This window comes from Lepus europaeus, chromosome 5 (genome assembly GCF_033115175.1).
Source record: "Lepus europaeus isolate LE1 chromosome 5, mLepTim1.pri, whole genome shotgun sequence".
NCBI classification, from domain to species: Eukaryota; Metazoa; Chordata; class Mammalia; order Lagomorpha; family Leporidae; genus Lepus; species Lepus europaeus.
In genome coordinates this window covers 24,846,007-24,867,064 of record NC_084831.1, presented here as the reverse complement: position 1 = coordinate 24,867,064, position 21,058 = coordinate 24,846,007, and the positions used below count along the sequence as shown (strand labels likewise).

The 21,058-nt window shown below is 57.8% G+C and overlaps 1 protein-coding gene across 2 annotated transcripts in view; it reads right to left on the bottom strand.

Annotated features, from left to right (window-relative positions):
• Nucleotides 1-20,323, bottom strand: part of NHSL3 (NHS like 3) — a 29,455-nt gene extending 9,132 nt beyond the window's left edge. The window contains exon 1 of one of the 2 annotated variants that reach the window (XM_062190882.1): nucleotides 20,089-20,323. In XM_062190882.1, the coding sequence (XP_062046866.1) occupies nucleotides 20,089-20,323 (235 nt within the window). Of the gene's footprint in view, nucleotides 1-9,932; nucleotides 10,064-20,088 lie in introns of those variants that run through there. The other variant, XM_062190884.1, reaches the window with a different exon arrangement.
• Between the last annotated feature and the right edge of the window lie 735 nt (nucleotides 20,324-21,058).

Sequence of the window (21,058 nt, the reverse complement as noted above, 5' to 3'; positions counted from 1 at the left end):
CTGCAGACATTCAGGGAGTGAATCAGTTCACTGTCACTCTACTGTCATTGTCTCTCAGCCTGTCAATTAAAAAAAAAAAAAGTCTAATTTTAAAAGGGGGGTAAGGTCAGTATTGTGGCACGGCTGGCTAAGCCACCGCCTGCGACATCAGCATCCCGTGTCAGAGCACCGGTTCAAGCCCCAGCTGCTCTGCTTCCTGATAATGCAGAGGGCAGCAGAAGATGGGGCAAGGATCTGGGCCCCTGCCACCCACGTGGGAGACTCGGATGGAGTGCCAGGCTCCTGGCTATGGCCTGGTCCAGCCCCAGCCACTGTGGCAATGTGGGGAGTGAACCAGCAGAGGGAAGATCTCTTTCTCCCTTTCCCTTTCTCTCTGTAACTGCCTTTCAAGTAAATAAAATACGTCTTTAAAAAAAAAAAAAAATGGACGGGGCAGGTTGGATGTTTAGTCTAGTGACGAAGAGGCTAGTTAAGACACCGGTGTCCCATACTGCAGTGCCTGGATTCAACCCCTGGCTCCCAACTGCCAGTGCCAGCTTCCTGCCAGTGTGGACCCAGTGTGACTCAGTTGGTCCCTGCCACCCATACGAGAGACCTAGATTGGGTTTCCAGCTTTGTTCAGCCCAGCCCAGACCCAGCAGCTGTAGCAATCTGGGGAGTGAACCAGCAGATGGGAGTTCATTCAATTTCTTTGTCCCTGTTGCCTCTTGAATTAAAAATAGAGAGGGGTGCTGATGCTGTGGCGCAGTGGGTTAACGCCCTGGCCTGAAGCACCGGCATCCCATATGGTCACCAATTCGAGACCCAGCTGCTCCACTTCCGATCCAGCTCTCTGCTATGGCCTGGGAAAGCAGTGGAAGATGACCCAAGTCCTTGGGACCCTGCACCTGCATGGGAGACCTGGAAGAAGCTCCTCGCTGCTGGCTTCAGATCGGCACAGCTCTGGTCATTGCAGCCAATTGGGGAGTGAACCACTGGATGGAGGACCTCTCTCTCTCTCTCTCTCTCTCTCTCTCTCTCTCTCTGTCTCTCCTCTCTCTGTGTAACTCTGACTTTCAAATAAATAATCTTTTTTAAAAAGAGAGAGAGAGACAGGAGACTGAGTGAGCCCTGGCAGAGTCTGCTTTATAATCAAGCCCATGATCATCATTGATGGTTTCAGCTGGGAATTGGCTCCATTTAAAAAAAAAAAAAAAAGACACCCCCCCCCCCCAGCCCCAGGGCGCCAGCATCCCTTATGGGCACCAGTTTGAGTCCTGGCTGCTCCACTTCCAATCCAGCTCCCTGCTAATGTACATGGGAAAGCAGCAGAGGATGGCCCAAGTGGTTGGGCCCCTGTACCCATGTGAGAGGCCCAGAAGAAACTTCTGGATCCTGGCTTTGGATCAGCTCAGCTCCAGCCATTGCAGCCATTTGGAGAGTGAACTAGCGGATGGAAGACTTCTCTCTCTCTCTCTCCATCTCTCTGTAACTCTGCCTTTCAAATAAATAATCAAATAAATAAAATTAAAAATAAAAAAATCCCCGCTAACAATCCTAAAAAGAGTAGCTGAGACTCTAATAAAAGAGAGGGTCTATGAACTGTAACCTCTGAACCCCAAACTCGCCTATGGTCGCCCCTCCCTCACTACACCTCTCTCTCTGAACCCCTAAGGACCCAAAATTTGGGAGCTGGCATTATGGTGCAGCAGGTTAAGCTACACCTGTTAACGCCAGCATTCCACATGAGCGCCACTGGTTGAAGTCCCGGCTGCTCCACTTCTAATCCAGCTTCCTGCTAATGTGCCTGGGAAAGTAGCAGAGGATGGCCCAAGTGCTTGGACCCCTGTTGTCCATGTAAGAGATCCAGATGGAGCTCCTGGCTCCAGCCTGGTTCAACCCTGGCCATTGTGGCTATTTGGGGAGGTAACTAGCAAATGGAAGAGTTCCCACTCAGTAACTACCTTTCAAATGGGTGACTAAATCTTAAAAAAAAAAAAAAAAAAAGAGTTCACAGTGGGGCAGGCATTTAGCCTAGCAATTAAAAGATGCTGGTTAAGATACTAGAGTCTAGGCCAGCAGCGTGGTGTAGTGGGCTAAGCCTCCACCTACAGCGCCACCCCCCATATGGGCGCCAGTTAGAGACCGGCTACTCCACTTCCCATCCAGCTCTCTGCTATGGCCTGGGAAAGCAGTAGAAGATGGCTCAAGTCCTTGGGTCCCAGCACCCGCATAGAATACCCAGAAGAAGCTCCTGGCTTTGGATCAGCCCAGCTCTGACCGTTGCAGACATTTGGGGAGTAAACCAGTGGATGGAAGACTTTTTTTCTGTCTCTCCTTCTGTCTGTAACTCTACCTCTCAAATAAATAATATAAATCTAAAAAAAAAAAAAAGACACCAGAGTCTCACATCAGAATGCCTGAGTTCAAAGCCAACACCAGCTTCTGACCCCAGCTACCTGCTAATGGGAAGCAGCAGTGATGGCGTAGTAACGGGGTGCCTACCACCTGGGTTGAGTTCCCAGCTCCTAGGTGGTTCTGGGCAGCTGGGGAGTGAACCAGTGAGTGGGAACTCTCTATCTCTGCCCATCTGCCTCCTCCTCTCAAATAAAAAAAAGAATGCACAGTGGCTCCCAACCTACAAGACCCCTCTGCAGCTCCTTCCGCATTTGCTGCCCACCCAACCCTGACCTTTCTGAGGCCTCTCAAGCACATGGCTGATTCCTCATCCTGGAAGCTGTGGGCTTGGGCAGCATACATCAACAAATCATCAAAATCTGGACAACAGTCTTTAACGAGCAGCACTTGTAACCCCATTTTACAGATGAGGAAATGGAGGCCAGAGAAAGCAAGCATTCTACGCAGCTGCCTCTCTGGTCTCCACTGTGTGCAGAGCAGCCTCCTGACTCAGAACAACCAGAATCCAAACACAATGTTCAGTTTGCTGTCCCAGCAACAAACCTCAGCTCCCCGAGGAACAACCGTCAAGGGACCCCCTCTGCCCTACAAACCAGCGGTTTCTTGTAATCACGCACCATCCCCCTCCGGCTCCTCTTATCAGCCCCCCACACACAGATAGGAGCAGCAGACGACAGGCAGGGAGATTAACTCCTGCCCGGCACAGGTGCTGGGGGAAGGCAAAGCCCAGTCTCTGCGGTCATGGATCTTTTTTCTTTTAAAGATTTATTTATTTACTTGAAAGAGTTACAGAGAGAGGGTGAGACAGAGAGAGAGAGAGATCTTCCACCGCCTGGTTCACTCCCCCAGATGGCCTAAACAGCCAGTGCTGGGCCAGGAGGAAGCCAGGGGCCCAGAGCTTCTTCCATGTCTTCCGCGTGGGTGCAGGTGCCGAAGGGCTTGGGCCATCTTCGCTGCTTTCCCAGGTGCACTAGCAGGGAACTGGATTGGAAGTGGAGCAGCCATATAGGATGCTGGCACTGCAGGTGGCGGCTTAACCCACTGCACTCATGGATCTTACAGCAGCCTTCGAGGGAGGGGCCGGAGGGTCCTCTCCTACAGCCGACCACACAGCTGGGTGACTTCCCAGGCCCTTCTGCTCCAAAACCAAGCATCAGCAAGCACAGCAGTCACCCTCAGCTTCCCGCTAACCAGGGACGCTAAGCGCTAAGCTCTCGCAAAGTGGGGGCAGGAGGGGTGGGGAGAGGGTGGGAGGAGGGGGCGGAGAAACATTAGCTCATGGAGGTCCCAGGCCCCACAGCTGGCAGGCAAGGCCACAGCTGCAGATTCCCCAGAGGAACCAAGGCTCTCACACTTGATAACATCTGGTTGCCCCAGCAACACCCCTCCCCCTCCCCAGCCTAGCCAGAATCTGGGGCCTCTCTGAGCCACTACAGGACCAGGTCTACACGGAGTGGGGGGTGGGGGGTGGGCTTGCTTGGGGAGGGGCTCAGTAACCTGAGTCTCAGGTGAGGCAGCGGGCACCTCACAAAGAAACTGAAGCCCAGAGAGTGGAAGGACCTTGTGGACCATCACACTTAGAGTGCCTGTCCTGGGCTTTTTGCTTGGGTACAGCCCAGAGTGCAGCCTGGGCCCCTGAGGGAAGCCTCCACCTCTCCCATCTGCCTGAGTGATGAGGCTTTGGGGATGTGAGACACCTCCCCCCCAGGTCCCAGCCACATCCCCTACACACAGGGTACCCCAGTAAGCATCCAGGCAAGCACCTGAGCTGATACAGTCCACTGGGGCCCAGACCTCCAGAATGCCTCTGCCCCTGGTCACTCTCAGGACCACGCCCACAAAGCACAGGCAGGCCACCGTGGTCCCTGCCCACCTCACCCAGGATCGTGACTGCACAGTCTCACACTGGGCCTGCCAAGCAGCTACAGGAAGGCAGGTGCACACATTCACCAGTTCAGGGGCTTTCCTGAGCCTGGGGACAGGGAGGAATGGGAAAGGAGCCCCGCCCCCACGGCCACGCACATCCATGTGCGCATGCGTCGGTTGCGGTCTTGGCAACATCCTCCATGGGGTGAGGCCTCAACCTGCCCCATTCCACAGCAAGGGGTGGGGGCGGCAGAGCCCAGAGCCTGGCAGGCCTGACTCAGGGGACAGGAATGAGGGGGGCAGGGCACTGCCGTCCAGGTGGCCTTGCTCAGGAGCTGCAACCCTCCAGATGGCCTGGCCCCCACTCTCCGTCCTGTTTTAACTGCCCCCAGCCAGCCCCTGAGCCAGCATTCATGGTCCACAGAGGCCTCCACCCTTCCCTGTACAGCTGGACAAATGAAGGCTCCAAGGGGCCCAGGGCCTTCCCCAGGTCACACATTCTACAGGCAGGAGCAGAACCTACAGCGTGGGTGGATTTTATTCCCACAGGGATAAGACAAAGGGAAACAGGCAGAACAAACTAACAGGTGGAGCCCCGGCACAGTCCACAACACACTTTCTCTCTGGTCTCCAGAACACCTAACAGCCTGACAGCAGCCACGCCTCAAGGAGGCTCAAGGGAAACTGACTAGCTCAAGGTCACCTAACCACCAAGGGGCAGATCCCAGATTGGAACCTGGGTCTCTCCGGGCAAATGCCCGAGTGGTGCAGAGTCTGAGAAAGTTAAAAGGTTAAGTGGGGGCCACAGCCTCAATCCCACCCAGAGAAAAGGGAGCTGTGGACCCCACCTCTGCAGCAGGGGACTCCCCTCCCTTCCGCTCTCAGTGTCCAGCCCCACCCCAGTGGAGGCAGGGCAGACAGGCCGGTTCTAAGGTAAATACTGGGGAGCAGAGCCGGAGGATCCCATCCCACAGGGTGCCCTGGGGGAATGGGCACTGGTACAGGGAGGAATTAGCTACGATAATACTAATAAATGTCATAATGTGTTTCCAGGCCAGTGTTTGCCCCTGACAATGACATCTTAATCCCTTTCGATCCAGGCCCAGCTCCGACTTTCCAGGGCACTTTCCTTTAGTCCTTCAAGGCGTGATTAGCCCCATTTTATGGATGCCGGAGAAGCAGCCACCATAAAGTCAGGAGAGGAGAGGGCTGGGAATCAGGAGGTCTGCATTCCACACCTTGGATCAGTATCTGCCTCTCTGGGCCTCAGTCCTCTCATCTGTAAAGTGGAACTAACACCCATCTCACAGAGCACCTGGAAAGTTAACACAAGCCTTGCAACCAAGAGGGAGTGTCTGCCTCTCCTGGGAGAGGGGGCAGAGCAAGCCCTGGGCCTGGCTGCCTTTCCACTTAGGGCACAATAACAGACCGGCCCTTATCAGGTGAGACACACACAGTCTCACTACACCCCTCTCATGGGACAGACCCAGGCTCTTCCCAAGGGTCAATGACTTGTCCAAGGTCACTGGGCTAGAAATGCCAAAGAGCAGCCGGGCTCTGCCTAAATGCAAAACCCAGTTCTTCCCAGCCACCCACTTCGGAAGCTCTCCTCAAATCACAAGTGGAGTAGAGGGCCATTAAGATAAGGTCTGATAAAGGACACTTAACATCAGCTCCCTATCTCTCCACCGTGACAGCCCTCAGGCCCTGCTGTTCTGAGGGCTGGGAATTCCAGGTCTAGGTTTGCGAATGACATGAACTGGGCACTGCCCTGTGTTGGGCCTCAGTGTCTCCACCTGTGCTGCAGGAGGTTTGGAGAGACATCTCTCTCTTTTTTTTTTTTTTTTTTTTTTTTTTTTTTTTGACAGGCAGAGTGGATAGTGAGAGAGAAAGAGAGACAGAGAGAAAGGTCTTCCTTTTTGCCGTTGGTTCACCCTCCAATGGCCGCTGCGGCCGGCTCATCGCACTGATCCGAAGCCAGGAGCCAGGTGCTTTTCCTGGTCTCCCATGCGGGTGCAGGGCCCAAGGACTTGGGCCATAGCAGAGAGCTGGCCTGGAAGAGGGGCAACCGGGATAGAATCCGGCGCCCCAACCGGGACTAGAACCCGGGGTGCCGGCACCACAAGGCGGAGGATTAGCCTGTTAAGCCACGGCGCCGGCCTGGATAGACATCTCTTAAGAGCCCTCAGCTTGTGTAACTGCCCCTAGGAGGGCAGTGGTCGGTTCCCCGTCTGGGCCTGGGCCTGGGCCTAGGGCAGCAAGGGGGCTCAGCTTATCTCAGATCCCTCAGATCAGAGAGGGCTGAGACAGCCCCTTATCTTGAAGGCCAGAGTCACACCAGCAGTTGGTCACAGGCCTCCCTCCCTACCCCTAGGAAAGGGGAGGAGACACAGGAGAGCCAGGGAACAGGGCATTCTCCCAGCTATGGAACCCAGCAAAGGCCCCGGCCCTTTGAAGAAGGCAAAAAAGAAATCCAGATGGTCTGACCCCACTCCACCCGCAACACGGGAACAAATCCAGCTGGAGGGAGAGCCACGTATGTGCACCTGACATGACCGCCCACGGGAGGAGGTGCATGGAGTGGGGCTCTTCCCCTCCCCATTCATACCCTCCCTCACCCCCGAGCCTGCCCAGGCTGACGAGGGGAGAGCTGGGCTGGATTCTAGTGTCTTTGCAGCAGAGGGTGGCCTCACCCGCCTGCAGCCCTGTGCACCCTCCAAGGGCATCTGACTCAGTGGGTCACCCTTGCTCAGATCTCGGTTTCGCTTCCCACTTTCCACCTGCTCCGTCTCTATGGGGAGTCAGAGCGTGGTCCTCACCCCTTCCCTGCAGTGGGCTCCCTATAGGGCTCCACTACCCCAGGGCTCAGGCCTTCTTTGTCCGGAGGACCTGCAGGCCCCTTGGCCATGAGACCCACGTATCCTGGAGGTGACTAAGAGCACAGCCCCTGTCATCTACAGGCTGGAGCTGGAACGGAGGTGCAGCTCTCTCCCTGCTGTTCGGCAAATGACTGCACTTCTCTGACCTCGAGCTTCCCCAGGGGTAAAATGGGGAGAACAGCTTCTCACTTGTCAGCCCATTGGAAGACAAACCAATTCACTAAAAAGGGGTTAGCACAGGGCCTTTCTCTTTACTCTGTGTTCTTACTGGGGCTACCAGGCCCAGCCAAGCAGCCTTCACACCTCCCTGGCCCTCACTCCTTACCTCTGATGAATGTCACGTCCTATCAGTTTTGCCACCTCCCCCGAGGTGTCCGCAGGTGCCACTCCTCTCCACTCCCACAGCCCACAGCCATCCAGGGCCTCACCTCGTCACCTCTCCCCTGAATTACTACAAGGAAGCTCCCAGGCTTCCACTCTCACCACCCCACCCCTCAACCTGTCCTGCCTGCACCTGCCCCGGCCCTGAAGCCACCACCGTCTTCCTCGCATACCCCTCCCTGCAGACTGCAGCCTCTCTGGCAACCCTGCACTCTCGCCACCCTGCCCCTCACACACTCACCAAGTGGGTAAGTTATTTGGGCTCCAGCACAGGCTGGGGCTAGGGACGCTTCAGACTCCAGCAAAGGAGTCCTACCCTCACAGGGGAACCACTCCTCCTCCTGGGCACAAAGGAGCCTCCAACGGCTTTGCTACCCAACCTACCTGTTTGGTCTCAACTTCTGCCTTTGCTCACACGCATGCCCCACAGCTGAAATGAACCCCAAGCCATGTCCTCTCTAATCCCAATCCAGCAGTCACTTCCAAAACCAAATTAACACCATCTCCTCAACTGTCTATAAAGATACGGCCTGGAATCGTCCCTATACTTGCTTTTGTGTTGCTCAACAGTGCTTTGTGGTCTTGCAGGAACACCTGACGGCCTGTTTGGCCCTGGGGTTGCAGCAGGGGCTGGAAGCCCCAGGCCCCTTCCTCCAAGGCCAGCTGGCAGGAGGCTGTGAGCGCAGCCTTCTCATGCTCCACTCCATCGCAGCCACAAGCCCGGGCCCACAGCTGCTCTCAGGAAACCATCAGATCAGAGCTGTCATCGGAGGGCGGATGAGCAGCCCCAGTCCTGCCCGCCCAGTTCGGATTCTAGGAGAGCAGGGTTGGCACAGCCGCGATTTGAGGACCGCCAAGGTGGCAGGGAGGGTACTGGAAGCTCCTGGAGTCTCTCACCGACACCTGCCCTCTAAGGAATCCTCAGAGCCCGCACCTGAACTTAATTAGCCCCTTCCCTACTGCTAGTTCCGTTATGGGCACTGCTCCTGAACTGCCCCAGGCAATGACCTTGGAAAAGCCCCCATTCCCTAGACCTCAGTCCCTTCATCTGGAAAATGGCTAGCCAGAAACATAAGGATCTCAGGAAGTCATCTAAACCAGGACCCCCTAATTTCACAGACTGGCCCTCTCCTCTACAGGAGCCCGGAAGTCCAAAGTGGAAAAAAAAAATGTGCCCAAGGTCACCAGCTCCCGTACCAGAACCACAGAGGAACGGGCTCCCTCCTTCCCAGCCCAGGCTCTTTCCTTAGCCCCCTGTGAGGAGGGATGAGATCATCAACTCCTGTGCTGAACCTCGAGGAATGCGGGCCATCCAAGGGACACGCGGGTGGATTCCCCCATCACGCAGGATTCCCTCCCCCCACCCCCTCACCCGCAGGTACTCCCAGGCAACTCGCCTCTGCTGAAATGCCCCCCATCTGGGGGGAGTAGCGGGGTCAGACCCACTACCCTGCCCCTCCCCCATCTCTGAATTCACCAGGTGAGAAAACCAGGCGTCTCCAGCCGCCCCTCCTCCACGTCCCTTGGGACTCCTGGGAAAACCCTGAACTGCCGCATTCGCTAGGGGAAACCAGGAATCCCATCTCCCGGCGCTAGGGCCTTCCCCATCCCTATCCCCACCCCTCGGAGGCTGGAATGTGACCCGCGGAGGGATCCCGCAGCACGCTGGCGAGGGCTGCGTTCCAGCTCGGTGGCTGCATTGAAAAGGGGGAGATGCGGCGGCGACCTCGGGGACTGAGGGGGAGGGGCGGGGGACCGGGGAGAGGCCGCGGTGGCGGGGGTGGGGGTAGGGAAGGAACCGAGAGAACCAGTCTGACTCCCGATCGCGCCAGACGGAGGCGGTCCCGAGCCTCCAGCCCCTGTTTCCTGCTTCTCCTCCACCTTTGTCTCCCCTCCCTCCAGCAAACTTTCAGCCGATCGGGGGCTAGGGCCTGGGGAACAAGTGTGAGCGCCTTGCGGTCTGCCTGTGAGCCTGGCTGGGCAGTTGTGAACCCGCACCTCCGTGTGTCTAAAACGCTGGGCAGCCGTACCTACACGACCGATGCGTGTGCCTGTGCGTCTGAACCGGCTCTGTGAGCCGCACGCCAAGGTGCATGTACCTGTGTCCCACCATGGTGGCGCGGCAGTGTAGGTGCGACTGTTTGTGGTTTTGCGTCTGCACGTCCGTACGTCTGGGTGGGTGTCGTGTGTGCTACCGTGGAAACTGCGACCATGGACGTGTGCCCACCCGCGGGCATCGGTGGGTACGTGTGTCCGTGTGTGCCCGCGAGGGGTGGGGTCTGCGAGGGGATCGTCGGCCGTCCCCCGCTCACACCCTCCAGGCCCCAGGAGGGGGCAGCAGCGGTAACGATGGCTGCAGCAAAAGACCCTCCTCCCCTCCTGCTCCGCCCCCGCCCCCCCACCCCCTACCTGCCGACCGCTTCGCCGACCGCCCGAATCGCCAGAAGCTGCGGGTCCGGGGGCCGCTGGGGGCCTTCCTCTTGTGGTGTGAGTTGCCCATGGCGGGCGCGGGAGCCGGCGAGGGAAACGGAGCCTGGCCCAGCCAGCCCGGCCGCCGGGCCCGCAGCCCCGGGAGGGAGGCAGCGAGACTCGCGGGCGGCCACCGCGGGCGCCCCCAGCCCCAGCCCGGCCACGCCCCCGAGCTCCGTGGCCAATGGCCGGGCCGAGGGCGGGCCCGAGCAGGGGCGGGGCCTCGCGCGTCCGGTCGGCTCCGCCCCTCCCGGGACCTGGGAGACCTGCTGAGCCGCCCCACCCAGAGCACTCCGGGAAGTCCAGGTAAGGCAGGCGAGGCGCCGGCTCTCCCACCCTAGGGGCTGCCTCTCTGAGGACTGCAATGGAGCTAGAAGATCTAGAAGCGGAGATCAGACAGGCGGGGTTCAGCGTCCTGCTGTCGCTAAGGCCCACCAGCCACCACCCCGTGAGTGTCACGTGTCCGTGTATCTCCTATCTCTATGCCTGTGTATACAATGTATCGAAATGACTGTACTTCTGTAGTTAAGGTATTCAAAAATGATATTGGCACCCTTTTATTTAGCACGACTGTGCGCCAGGCACTGTGGACGGCTTTCAGCCATCACTTCATCTCACCCACAAAACAATTCTGCAAGGTAGATATTTTTTATCATCCATTTTACAGATGGGGAAACTGAGGTTCCTTTAAGTCGACTGACTAAATTAAGCTACAGAGGCTGGGCTCAAACAGACAGACTCCAATACCCACTGCTCCATGCCAGCCCCTCTTCCAGCTTGTCTTTGTGCATGACCTTGAAGTCCCCGTAATTGGACATGTATGTGTAACTGTGTGCTCCAATGTGCCTGTGTCCCTGAGCATGTGAGCTCCTCTCTGCACAATCACAGTACGTGTAGCTGCAGCCATGTGGCTGAGTTTGGTTTTATGTCCACATGTATCCTTTGTGTGTTTACTTATTTCACTGTGACTGTCTCAGGTGTCTTGAGTGTGTAATCGTCTGCCTGTGTGCACATACACGTAAATATGTTTGTGCTTTTGTGCATTGATGTGACCACGCAATTGTGTTTGCTGAGTGTGTGCCTGCATCTACAGTGGGTTTCTGTGTAAGTAATGGAGGATGTGGGTAAACTGCTGATGTCTGTATGCATCTGTGGAGCTGTGTGCCCCTCACTCATTTCTCCTTATACAAGCCTTTATTTTTCCTTTTATATATTTGAAAGGTAATGAGCTCCCACCTGCTGGTTCATGCCTGCAGTGGCCTGGTCTGGGCCAGGCGGAAAGTGGAAGCCAAAAGCCAGAAGCCAGGAGCCAGGCGCTTCCTCCTGGTCTCCCATGGGGGTGCAGGGCCCAAGGACCTGAGCCATCCTCCACTGCCTTCCCGGGCCACAGCAGAGAGCTGGACTGGAAGAGGAGCAACCAGGACAGAATTCAGCGCCCTGACCGGGACTAGAACCCAGGGTGCCAGCGTCGCAAGTGGAGGATTAGCCAAGTGAGCCGTGGTGCCAGCCCAAGCCTTACCTCTTCTAAAAACCTCTTATGAGGCCGGCGCTGTGGCTTAACAGGCTAATCCTTCTATCCCGGTTGCCCCTCTTCCAGGCCAGCTCTCTGCTATGGCCCGGGAAGGCAGTGGAGGATGGCCCAAGTGCTTGGGCCCTGCACCCGCATGGGAGACCAGGAGAAGCACCTGGCTCCTGGCTTCGGATCAGCACGATGCGCCGGCCGCAGCGGCCATTGGAGGGTGAACCAACGGCACAAAGGAAGACCTTTCTCTCTGTCTCTCTCTCTCTCTCACTATCCACTCTGCCTGTCAAAATAAATAAATAAATAAATAAATAAATAAATAAATAAAATAAAAACCTCTTATGGTGCTGGAGGATCCCCACTTCTTCTCAGGTGCCCTTGGACCCAAGGACTTGCCCAGGGCCACACAGCCTGGGCACTGATTCTTTTACCATCACTTTGCCTGCCTCTCCCACTTGTGGCAGCATGGAGAACACTGGGCTGGAAGTCCAGACACTGAATTGTAGTTCCTGTGTAACTCATCTTTGCTACCTCCTGGGCAAGCCCTACCACTACACTAAGCTAGAACTTTTTAAAATTTATTTTCATTTTATTTGGGGGGGGGGGGAGACAGGCAGTGAGAAAGATCTTCTATCCACTGGTTTACTCCCCAAATGGCTACAACAGCCAGGGCTGGACCAGGTTAAAGCCCAGAGCATGGAACTCATCTGGGTCTCCCTCCACACACTTGAGCCACTACCTGCCTCCCAGGGTATGCAGTAGCAGGAAGCTGGAACTGGAGGCAGAGCTGGGACTCAAACCCAGGCACTGCCATGTGGGAGGCGGTGTCCCAAGCGGCATCTTTACCACTGCACCAAAAGCCTGCCCCTCGGGCCACCACTTATGCCTAGTAACTCCCAGATACCTCCTCCCTCCTTGTGGAGTTAAAGCTCAACCCATCTCTCCCTGAAGCCCTTCTCTTGCAAAAAGCATAAGGTTAACAACAGTACAGTCCCTGAAGGGGTGGCTTCTATTCTATTGATCCATAGGAAATAGTGAGCAACATTGTGTACCCAGTAGTGAGCATCTGTCTCTCCACTTGGCATAGAGGGTTCCAGTGTCAAAGCTGGAGGCTGCAGCCAGCTTTGTGGCACAATGAGTTACGCAGCCACCTGCAACGCTGGCATCCCATATCAGAGTGCCTGCTCTGTTGCGGCCATTTAGGGAGAGAACCAGTAGATGGACAGTCTCTCTCTTTCTATCTCTCTCTCTCTCTCTCTCTCTCTCATTCTGCCTTTCAAACAAATAAAGCTGGAAGAGACCCCAAAGATTTGCTAGCCCAATGCCTTTATTTTATAGATGAGAAACTTGAGGCCCAGAAAGGGGACAGGGTGTGGGGTAGCAGAGAGAATACGTAAAGGTAAAATGCAAATCCCTTGGCATGAATTGGATGAGGACTGGCAGGTGCCTAGGCCTCAGCCCCACCGCTGGCCACACCCTCCTCATTGTCAGAGCTCCAGCCTCACAAAACTGCTCTCCACACTCTAGTACCCACATCCAGGCTTTCACACCTGTTGTCTCCTCTCCCCTGCTTTTGTCTAGAAGACGCCTTTTCATCCTCAGGGCTCTGCTCAACAGTCTGCTCCTCCCCGGCTCGGCTCTCCGGGCACCCATGGCCCTGTCAGTGATACCCTCTGACACAGATCTGACCATACCCTAGGGCTCCCCGGCACCCCGTGTCGCACCATCCCCATACCTGCCTCACACATCTGCTTGTTTGTGTGTCTGCCTTTCCAACCAGAAGAGCTTCCTGCAGGGCAGTGACTGTCCCACACACAGTGGGTGTGCCAGCCAGCAGCCACTGGAGTGGAGACGGCAGGGCTTCCATGCTGGATGCAGTGGCAATAGTGGCACCCGGGTACTGGCGGTGGCGGCAGTGGTGGCATTTGCATACGACCAGAGGTGGTGGCGATGGCACACGGTACTCTCACTGCCAAGGCACTGTGCACTCCAGGATTCTGGGGAGGAGTACTGGCACAGCCAGGAGCATGGCAGAGGCTGGGCTGGGACTGCTGGGAAGAGTTAGCTGGCATGAAAATATATGTCCAGAGGGGTGGGTGTTGTGGTACAGTGGTTAGGCATCCCATCAGTGTGCTGGTTTGAGTCCCTACTCCTCCACTTCCGATCCAGTTTCCTACTAATGCTCTTGGGAAAGCAGCAGGTGATGGCCCAGGTACTTGAGTTCCTGCCACCCAGGGGGGAGACCAGATAGAGTTCTGGGCTCCTGGCTTTGGCTTGGCCCAGTCCTGACTATTGCATCTAAGGAGACCAGCAAATGAAAGATCTCTCTCTCTCTTTCTCTCTCAAATGAAAGATCTCTCTCTCTCTCTCTCTCTCTTTCGAATAAATGAATCTTTTTTTTAAAAAGAAGAAGAAGAAAAGGAAAGGAAAGATATGATATGGCCCAGAATTCCAGGAGCCATGAGAGTGGCTTGAGGCTGGCTGATGCACTGGGAGAATGGCGGTGAAGGCTTCACCTGGCTCTCTGGGTCATGGGCACACTTGGAGGGTCATGGGCACACTTGGAGGAGTGTGTCCGCTCCCCTCTGAGAGCCTCCTAGGAGCCAGGCACGTGGCCGCAAAAGTCAGCGTTTAATCCCTTGGCTGGCTGAGCTGCTCCCCGGTGCTCCCACACACACACCATGCGAAGCGCGGAGCTGCCCCCAAGGACAGTGAAGCAGCAGAAGGGGTTAAAAGAGGAGGAGGTGGACAGAGATTTCACACACACACACAGCAGCCAAGGACGCTGCTGTCACCTCCATCCTTCCCCACGTCAGCCAGGGGGCTGGAGGTGGCCTTGGGGTCTGCATGTGGGAGGCGTATGTACTGCCCCCCCCCCCGCCACGCTTGCTGCGGCGGAAACAATCTACAATGGCTCCACTCACGAGCCTGCTTCAGCATGTGACAGCGCGAGCCTGGGCCGGCTTGGAGGGCTTGGGGAGAGGGGATTTCCGAGGGGCAGGTGGAGGGGGAGGTTCCTGCCAGGCCCTCTGCTGACAAAACAGAGTGGACTTTTCTGGCCACCCAGTTCAGCCCCCTCTTCAGCTGTCAGCCCTGCCTGGGGGCCTTGAGGGGGGCCAGTGACTGGGAGCCCCTCCCAGGCCTGAGGTACACTCCCAGGGGAGGGCTGAGACTGGGAGAGGGGATGGGAGGCCTGTGGGGCCTGGCTTCCTCCTGGCTCTTCCCGCCCCTGGCAGAGGCACCTCTCTGCGCCAGGCCAGGTTTTTCTTTCCCGTTTGAAGCTGAACAAAGGAGTGGCGCAGCTGAAGTTGTCCTGGTAGGTGTGGGCTCCTGCTCCGCCTCTGCCACTGGAAACCATGTGACCCTGAGCAAGTCACTTCCTCCTCTGGGCCTCAGCTGCCCAGCTGGACATGCCAGGAGGGCTCCCGGTGGCATCTCTGGCCACCACCTCTGCGTCTAGGATCCCAACATGCCCAGGCTCTGGGGGTCCATAGTGAATCCCCTACCCTCTGCCTGGAACCCCTTGGCGCCAGGCCTTGTGCCAGGGAGAGGGGAGAGTTGGTCAACCTGGCCCCTACCCTCAGGATTGAGAGCAGTGAGCTACACAGAACCCTGGCAGGCACCTTGCTGATCAGGGCCACAGGTGCCTTGTCCATGACCACCTCCCTGGGGAAGCTGTGAGCTGTCCCTGAGATGCCCCACAAGTTCCTCTTTGGTCGCACTTCTTTTTACTTAAAAATTTATTTTTATTTGAAGGAGAGAGTAACAGACAGAGAGAGAGGTCTTCCATCTGTTGGTTCATTTCCCAAATGGCCACAATGGCCAGCACTGGGCAACACTGAAGTCAGGAGCCCAGAGCACCATCTGGGTCTCCCATGTGAGTGGCAGAGACCCAAGTACTTGGGCCATCTTCCACTGCTCCCCCAGGGTCAGTAGCAGGGAGCTGGATCTGAAGCAGAGCAGCTGGGACTAGAACAGACACTCTGACATGGGATGCTGGCATCGCGGAGGGCACAACATCGGGCCCTGGTCATACTCTGACCTTTAATGACTTGCTCAGTGTTTGTCGCCCTCCCCCACATACACAAATTGTAGGGTGCATGAGGCCCAGGACCCTGGATGGACCCCGTTCACCTCCATGACAGTGCCCAGCACATGGCAGGTACTTATTGTGAACTATATGAGAGGCTCCCTCTACCATTGGCGCCCAAGGCCTGTCATTTCATAGGGGCCTGGAAGAGGTAAACAAAGCAGCCACCCTGTCACGTTCGTGTTGAGGAACCCCAGACTCCTTTATGGAAAGGATGCATCCCAGGTGGGTCCAGGCCCCACCCAGGCTGAAGACGCAAGAAGGAGGTCAGCATAGCATCCCAATCTCACCAGCCTGCTCTGGAGTTGGGCAGGCGGGGCACTCATTCCTCCTGGGAATACCCCAGAGGGGATGACACTGAGTCGGGCCCTGAGAAAGAAGGAGGGACAGCACAGGCAATGACAAGAGGGGACAACACCTGGAGGGTTCACTGAAGGGCAAACAGAAGCCATTCTGACCTTAGGAAAATGCCCATTACCCAGAAAGCCCCTGGGTGCTCACTCAGCTGTGGACGCCACAAAGTCACTTCCCTGGTGGACTCCCTCTCCCCACCTTCCTGGGACGTCCAGGCCGCTGGACGCAATGTCTGCTGGGCCTAGCCAAAGCCTGGCCCTCCTTGCCTGGGTTCCCATCCACCCCCACCCCCACCAGCCTATTCTCAAGCTCAGAGAATCCTAGAACCAGCCAGGGTCTCCAAGGCCCTTGAACCCCAGCTCTGTCAAGACAGGGTCTGCAGGGCCTGGAGTGGGGCAGACCCTGCCCACCATCATACAGCACAGCATAGCTCACACTCTGGTTCTCTCCAAACTCCAGGCCAAGGACAGCGCTCCCAGAACAACTGGCCAGAGGGGACTTGGGAAGGCCCCAGTGAGTTCATGGGGTTGTCCACAGGGCCTGGCAGGGTAGGGCCACACATCCATCTCCCGAAGGCTGACCCCATCTGGGACTCTACAATGGCTACTCCCCTCCAGAGTCAGAAACACATCCAGTGTCGTATTATTTTGGTTGCAGAGCGTGGCCTTCGGAAGCACACGGAGGGGCTCTGTCATTGGCATCCTGTGACGGCACTCCCACAGGGGCAGGGACCTTGCCTGTGTTATCCTCCAGGACCCCACACCTTGAACAATGCCTGCAGCTGCGCGGTAAAGCACGAGGCTTTTTCAGATGAAGGAAGCTGAGTGAGTGACCTTGAGCCACTTACTTTCAGCCCACGGACCACTGCCCACCTCCCGGGTTGTGTGCAGGCAGCACAAGACTTTGGAGAAAATGCCCAGCCGGGGTCTGGCGCACGGCAGCCCTCCGGGTACTTCTCTTCCTCTTCCAATTAGCCAGGACCCTGCCTCCTCCCGCACTCTGCTCACCTCCTCCAGGAGGCCTCCCCGATTATCTACCAGGCTCCGGTCCTGGCATCTGTCCCAGATACATTTCCTCCCCACACACTTTGATGGCAGTCCAGGTGATATTTCTGGAAAATATGGATTCTTGTTTGTTTTTGCTTTTCAAACTCTCTTAGGTCTGACTCCTCCCATGGGTCAGAGGTGGGACTCCAAGCTTCTGTGAGTCTCATCCTCTGGGGGTATCTAAGGGGTAACCGGGTGAGTTGTTTCCCAAACACAGATCAGGATGACTGAGCTAATAATGCCCAGGACCCCCGCGTCACAACAGCAGCACCTGCCACCATCTGGCCTGCACTCCACGGCTCACAGAGCGTTGAGAGGGCTGTTAGCTAATGTGATCCTGCCAGGAATTACCTCTACTTTATAGATGAGAAAACTGAGGCTTGGAGAGGGGAGGAGCCCATTCCTTCCTGATCCAGTCCTTAATGTTCAGGGATGAACTTCTGTAACCGCTCTCATGAGATCCTCAGAGTGACGGAAAGGTGTGTCCAGCCAGAAGGTCATCCCTAGGAGACGGTCCCCTTTCCCCATGAGGCAGTAGTGGGAGCAGTGAGCCCACAGAGAAGGTGTTTGTCCGCTATCATGGGGCTTGCTATTAACCAAGCAAGCATTTAACCCCTAGGGGTGGCTGTTGTGGTACAGAGGAACCCCCTACATCCCATATGGGAACACAAGTTCAATCCCAGCTCCCTGCTGCCTGGGAAGCAGCAGATAATGGCCCAAGTACTTGAGTCACTGCCACCCATGCAGGAGACCAGGATGGAGCTCCTGGCTCCAGCCTCAGCTGTTCTGGCCATTTGGGGAGTAAACCAGCGAATGGAAGAGAGAACACTTTCTCTCTTTCTCTCTCTCTCTCTTTCTCCCTAGCTTTCAAATAAATACATAAATCTTTACACCCTTATTTGCCCGACTCCAATACTCCCCCTCCCCAGAAGTACCTGGAAGGCTGCTACATGCCAGACCCCAGGAGAGTGGGCTGGATGAGAACCTCACCCCGACCCCTGCTCTGGGACCTTGGGAGAGCCAGAGACACAGTGCCAGGGTTGGAGGGAGGTGACTGGCATTTACATCTCAGTGTGGTCAAATAGAGCACACACTGTCCCTGAACCTGAGTTTTTTCACGTGCAAAGGGGATCCAACAAGACTAAGGCTAGAAGGCTACTGACACAATCCATAAACGTCAGATCTCCTCTCCCGTAGGTCCACACGGGGCTGCCAGGGCAGGGGGAATCCTGGAAGATTCGAAAGGAGCCTAACCTACATCTCCTGGGTCTTTGATTCAGGGACCAGAATGGAGGCCACAATGACCTCCCCCTGCAAAGGCCCCTGACCTCCGAGGAACTTTCTGTCTGCCCCCAGCTCCCACATCTTCATTCTGAACATTCTCCCTCAAAGAGTTAAGCTTCCTTTGGGTTGCCCCTTCCTGGCCAGCCGTGCCAGTGGAGATTAGAGATCGGATTTATTTCTCTTAATAAACAGAAAAGAAGTTGGGCCAGGCGGGTGACAAGGAAACAATTGGAATAATAGGAGGCTGGAGTAGAAGGAACAGGACTTCCTCCAGGCGGGCCTCGGGAAACAACAGCCGGGGGCAGGGAGGTATCGCCCATGCACGTGGGCTCACAGCAGCCGACCTGCTGCCCAGGAAGCCCAGAGCTACCTGATACCCAACACAAGACAGAGGGACCCCAAGCCCAGGCTGCCAGAGCAGGGACCTGCAGGGCTGGAGTTTCCCGGCACACGGCTCCAGGCTGGCCTCTCAGGGTCTGCAGAGGGCCCACCAGTCTTCTCCCTGCCAGTCCTGCCAGTCTGACCACCATCCGTCCTGCTGCAGTCCTGCCCCATGCCTTCTTAAGTGAGACATGGATGACTTCAGCCTGAATCCCTGTGGAGCAGCCCCGGGCCAGGCTCTGTGTCCTGTCAGGGTTGCAGAACCCCCTGGAAATACCCCTCACCCTGCCAGTCCAGCCCCAGCACCCCGACTCCTAGTTGTGGCTGGGCCGCAGGAGAGCCGGGCCCTTATCCAAAGGGAAGATCAGGCCGGATGCAATCAAACAAGAAGCTTTCCACCCTCTTCCTGACCCTGGAAGTGTTCCTTCTAATTCTCCCAAGGAGGTGGTTAAAGGACACGGGCAGGGTAAACATAGGCCGGATGGGCTGGGCGGGCGCGCGCCGTCATTTCCTCACCTTCACCCTGGCGTGGAGGGACAGGCCAGGTAGATGTCCCAGGACCAGGACGCCAAGCCCCAAGGGACCCCAACCCTCCTGCGAGACCCAGGCAAACACCACAGAGGCAGGAAAATGAGCAACGAACCAAGCAAGCAGCCCCAAAGTAAAGTGCCCCCGCTGGGTTGGCATGGGCCACCTTCCCCTCCTCTCAAGACGGGCTCCGGGGCTCCAACTCCCAAAGGCGGAATAAGCTGTCGCTGAGACACTGCCTCCCCATCGAGGGTGGGTCTCCGCCTCCCCCAGCCATGAGCACACTTCCAACACTGCATGTTTGGGGAGGGGGCGTGGGGTCATCCACGGTCAGCTCACCACCAGGAGCTGCAGGTTTGCGGTTTGCTCCAGGGGGACAGGCAAGGTGGGAAAAACTAACACTGTCAAGAAGCTAAGGTGCCCCAAGCTGGCTCCTTTGCGGGGCTGGGGACAGACCTTTTAGATGCAGAGGGACACCCCCCCCAACCCGGACACGGACACCCAAGGCCACCTGCCTCGCCCCATGGGCCTCAGGCCAGAGTCAAGTCTCTGACCCCCTGACTCAGCAGAGGGCAGAACCTGGGGGAGCCTGGGGGAGGGAGTCCGGCCTCACCGCCAGCACTTCCTGCTTAAGCCAGGGGATCCCGGCCCCAGGCCGGCCAGGGGGTCGCCTCCCCTCGGAGCAAGGCGGGACTGGGTGTGGAAAGCGCTGGGAGGGCGGAGGGACAGCGCAGGATGGGGGTGCTCGGGCTGAGCCCAGAGCTCTCCACGGCCCCCAGACCCGGGGGCCGCCCCCACCCTCCAACACATCGCGGACTCCCGCGGAGCCACCGCGGCCGCACCCTCGGCGCCGCCCGGCGCCCAGCCCAGGTAGGTGCCCGGCCGCCTTACCTCGGCCTTTGCCCTTGGCCCTCTTGGCCTTGTCGTCCGCCTTCTTGGCCCGGGGGGTGGTCGACTCGGCTCCCTCGGCCCCCGCCGCCTTCTTCTTGCGCCGCTTGCCCCGCAACCAGCTGAAGGCGCGGCGGAGGCCGGACCCGCCGGAGCGGGACTTCTTCCTGCGCGGGGGGCCTCCCGGGCCCCCCGGCTCCTCGGCCGCAGGTGCGGCAGGGGGCGCGCGGGCCGCCATGGCGCGGCGGGCGGACCCGGCGCCGGGCTCAGGCCGCCTGCGGCGCGGCGCCCTTGCGCCCGGGGCGGCCGCCGCGCGAGACGCCCGGAGAAAAGTTTGGGCGGCGGAGACGGAGCGAGCGCGGCTGGAGCGGCCGGGAGGGGCCGGCCGGGCGGCGGGCGGGGCGCCGGGGCCGGCCGGGAGGGAAGGAGCCGGGGAGGGAGCGGCCGCGGGGCGGGAGCGGCGCTGCCGGCCGCCCCTCCCCGCGCCCCGGGGCCCGCGGAGGGCGAGGTCCGGGCCCGGGAGGAGGTGGTCCCGGGAGTCCGCCGTGGAGCGGACCGCTGGGGCCCAGAGGGCGGGGTCGCGGGGCGGGTCCGGGAGGGGGCTCCGAAAGGGTGGCACGGGGGTGGGGACAGAAGGGGGAAGGGCTGGGGAAGGGGAAGCAAATGCAGGGGTTGGACCCCGGACGGGCTTGGTCTGCGGAGAGATGGGGGTTCTGGGCTTCTTTTCCTGGAACAAGAATATTCAGATAATTCTTTCCAGGATGAGGACAGTGGGGGGGGGGGGGTGTCGCTGCAGACACCAGAGGCTTCAGGCGCGCCCGCGACCTGTGACCTACAGCCGGCAGCTGGGAGTCACCCCTCTTCTCCGCCACACCTTCCCCCAGGAGAACAGCCCTCAGGATGGAGCTGTGGCCCAGGCTCCCCGGGTGGGTGGGCTGCAGGCAGTCCTTCCTCAGTTTACCCTTGCATTGGG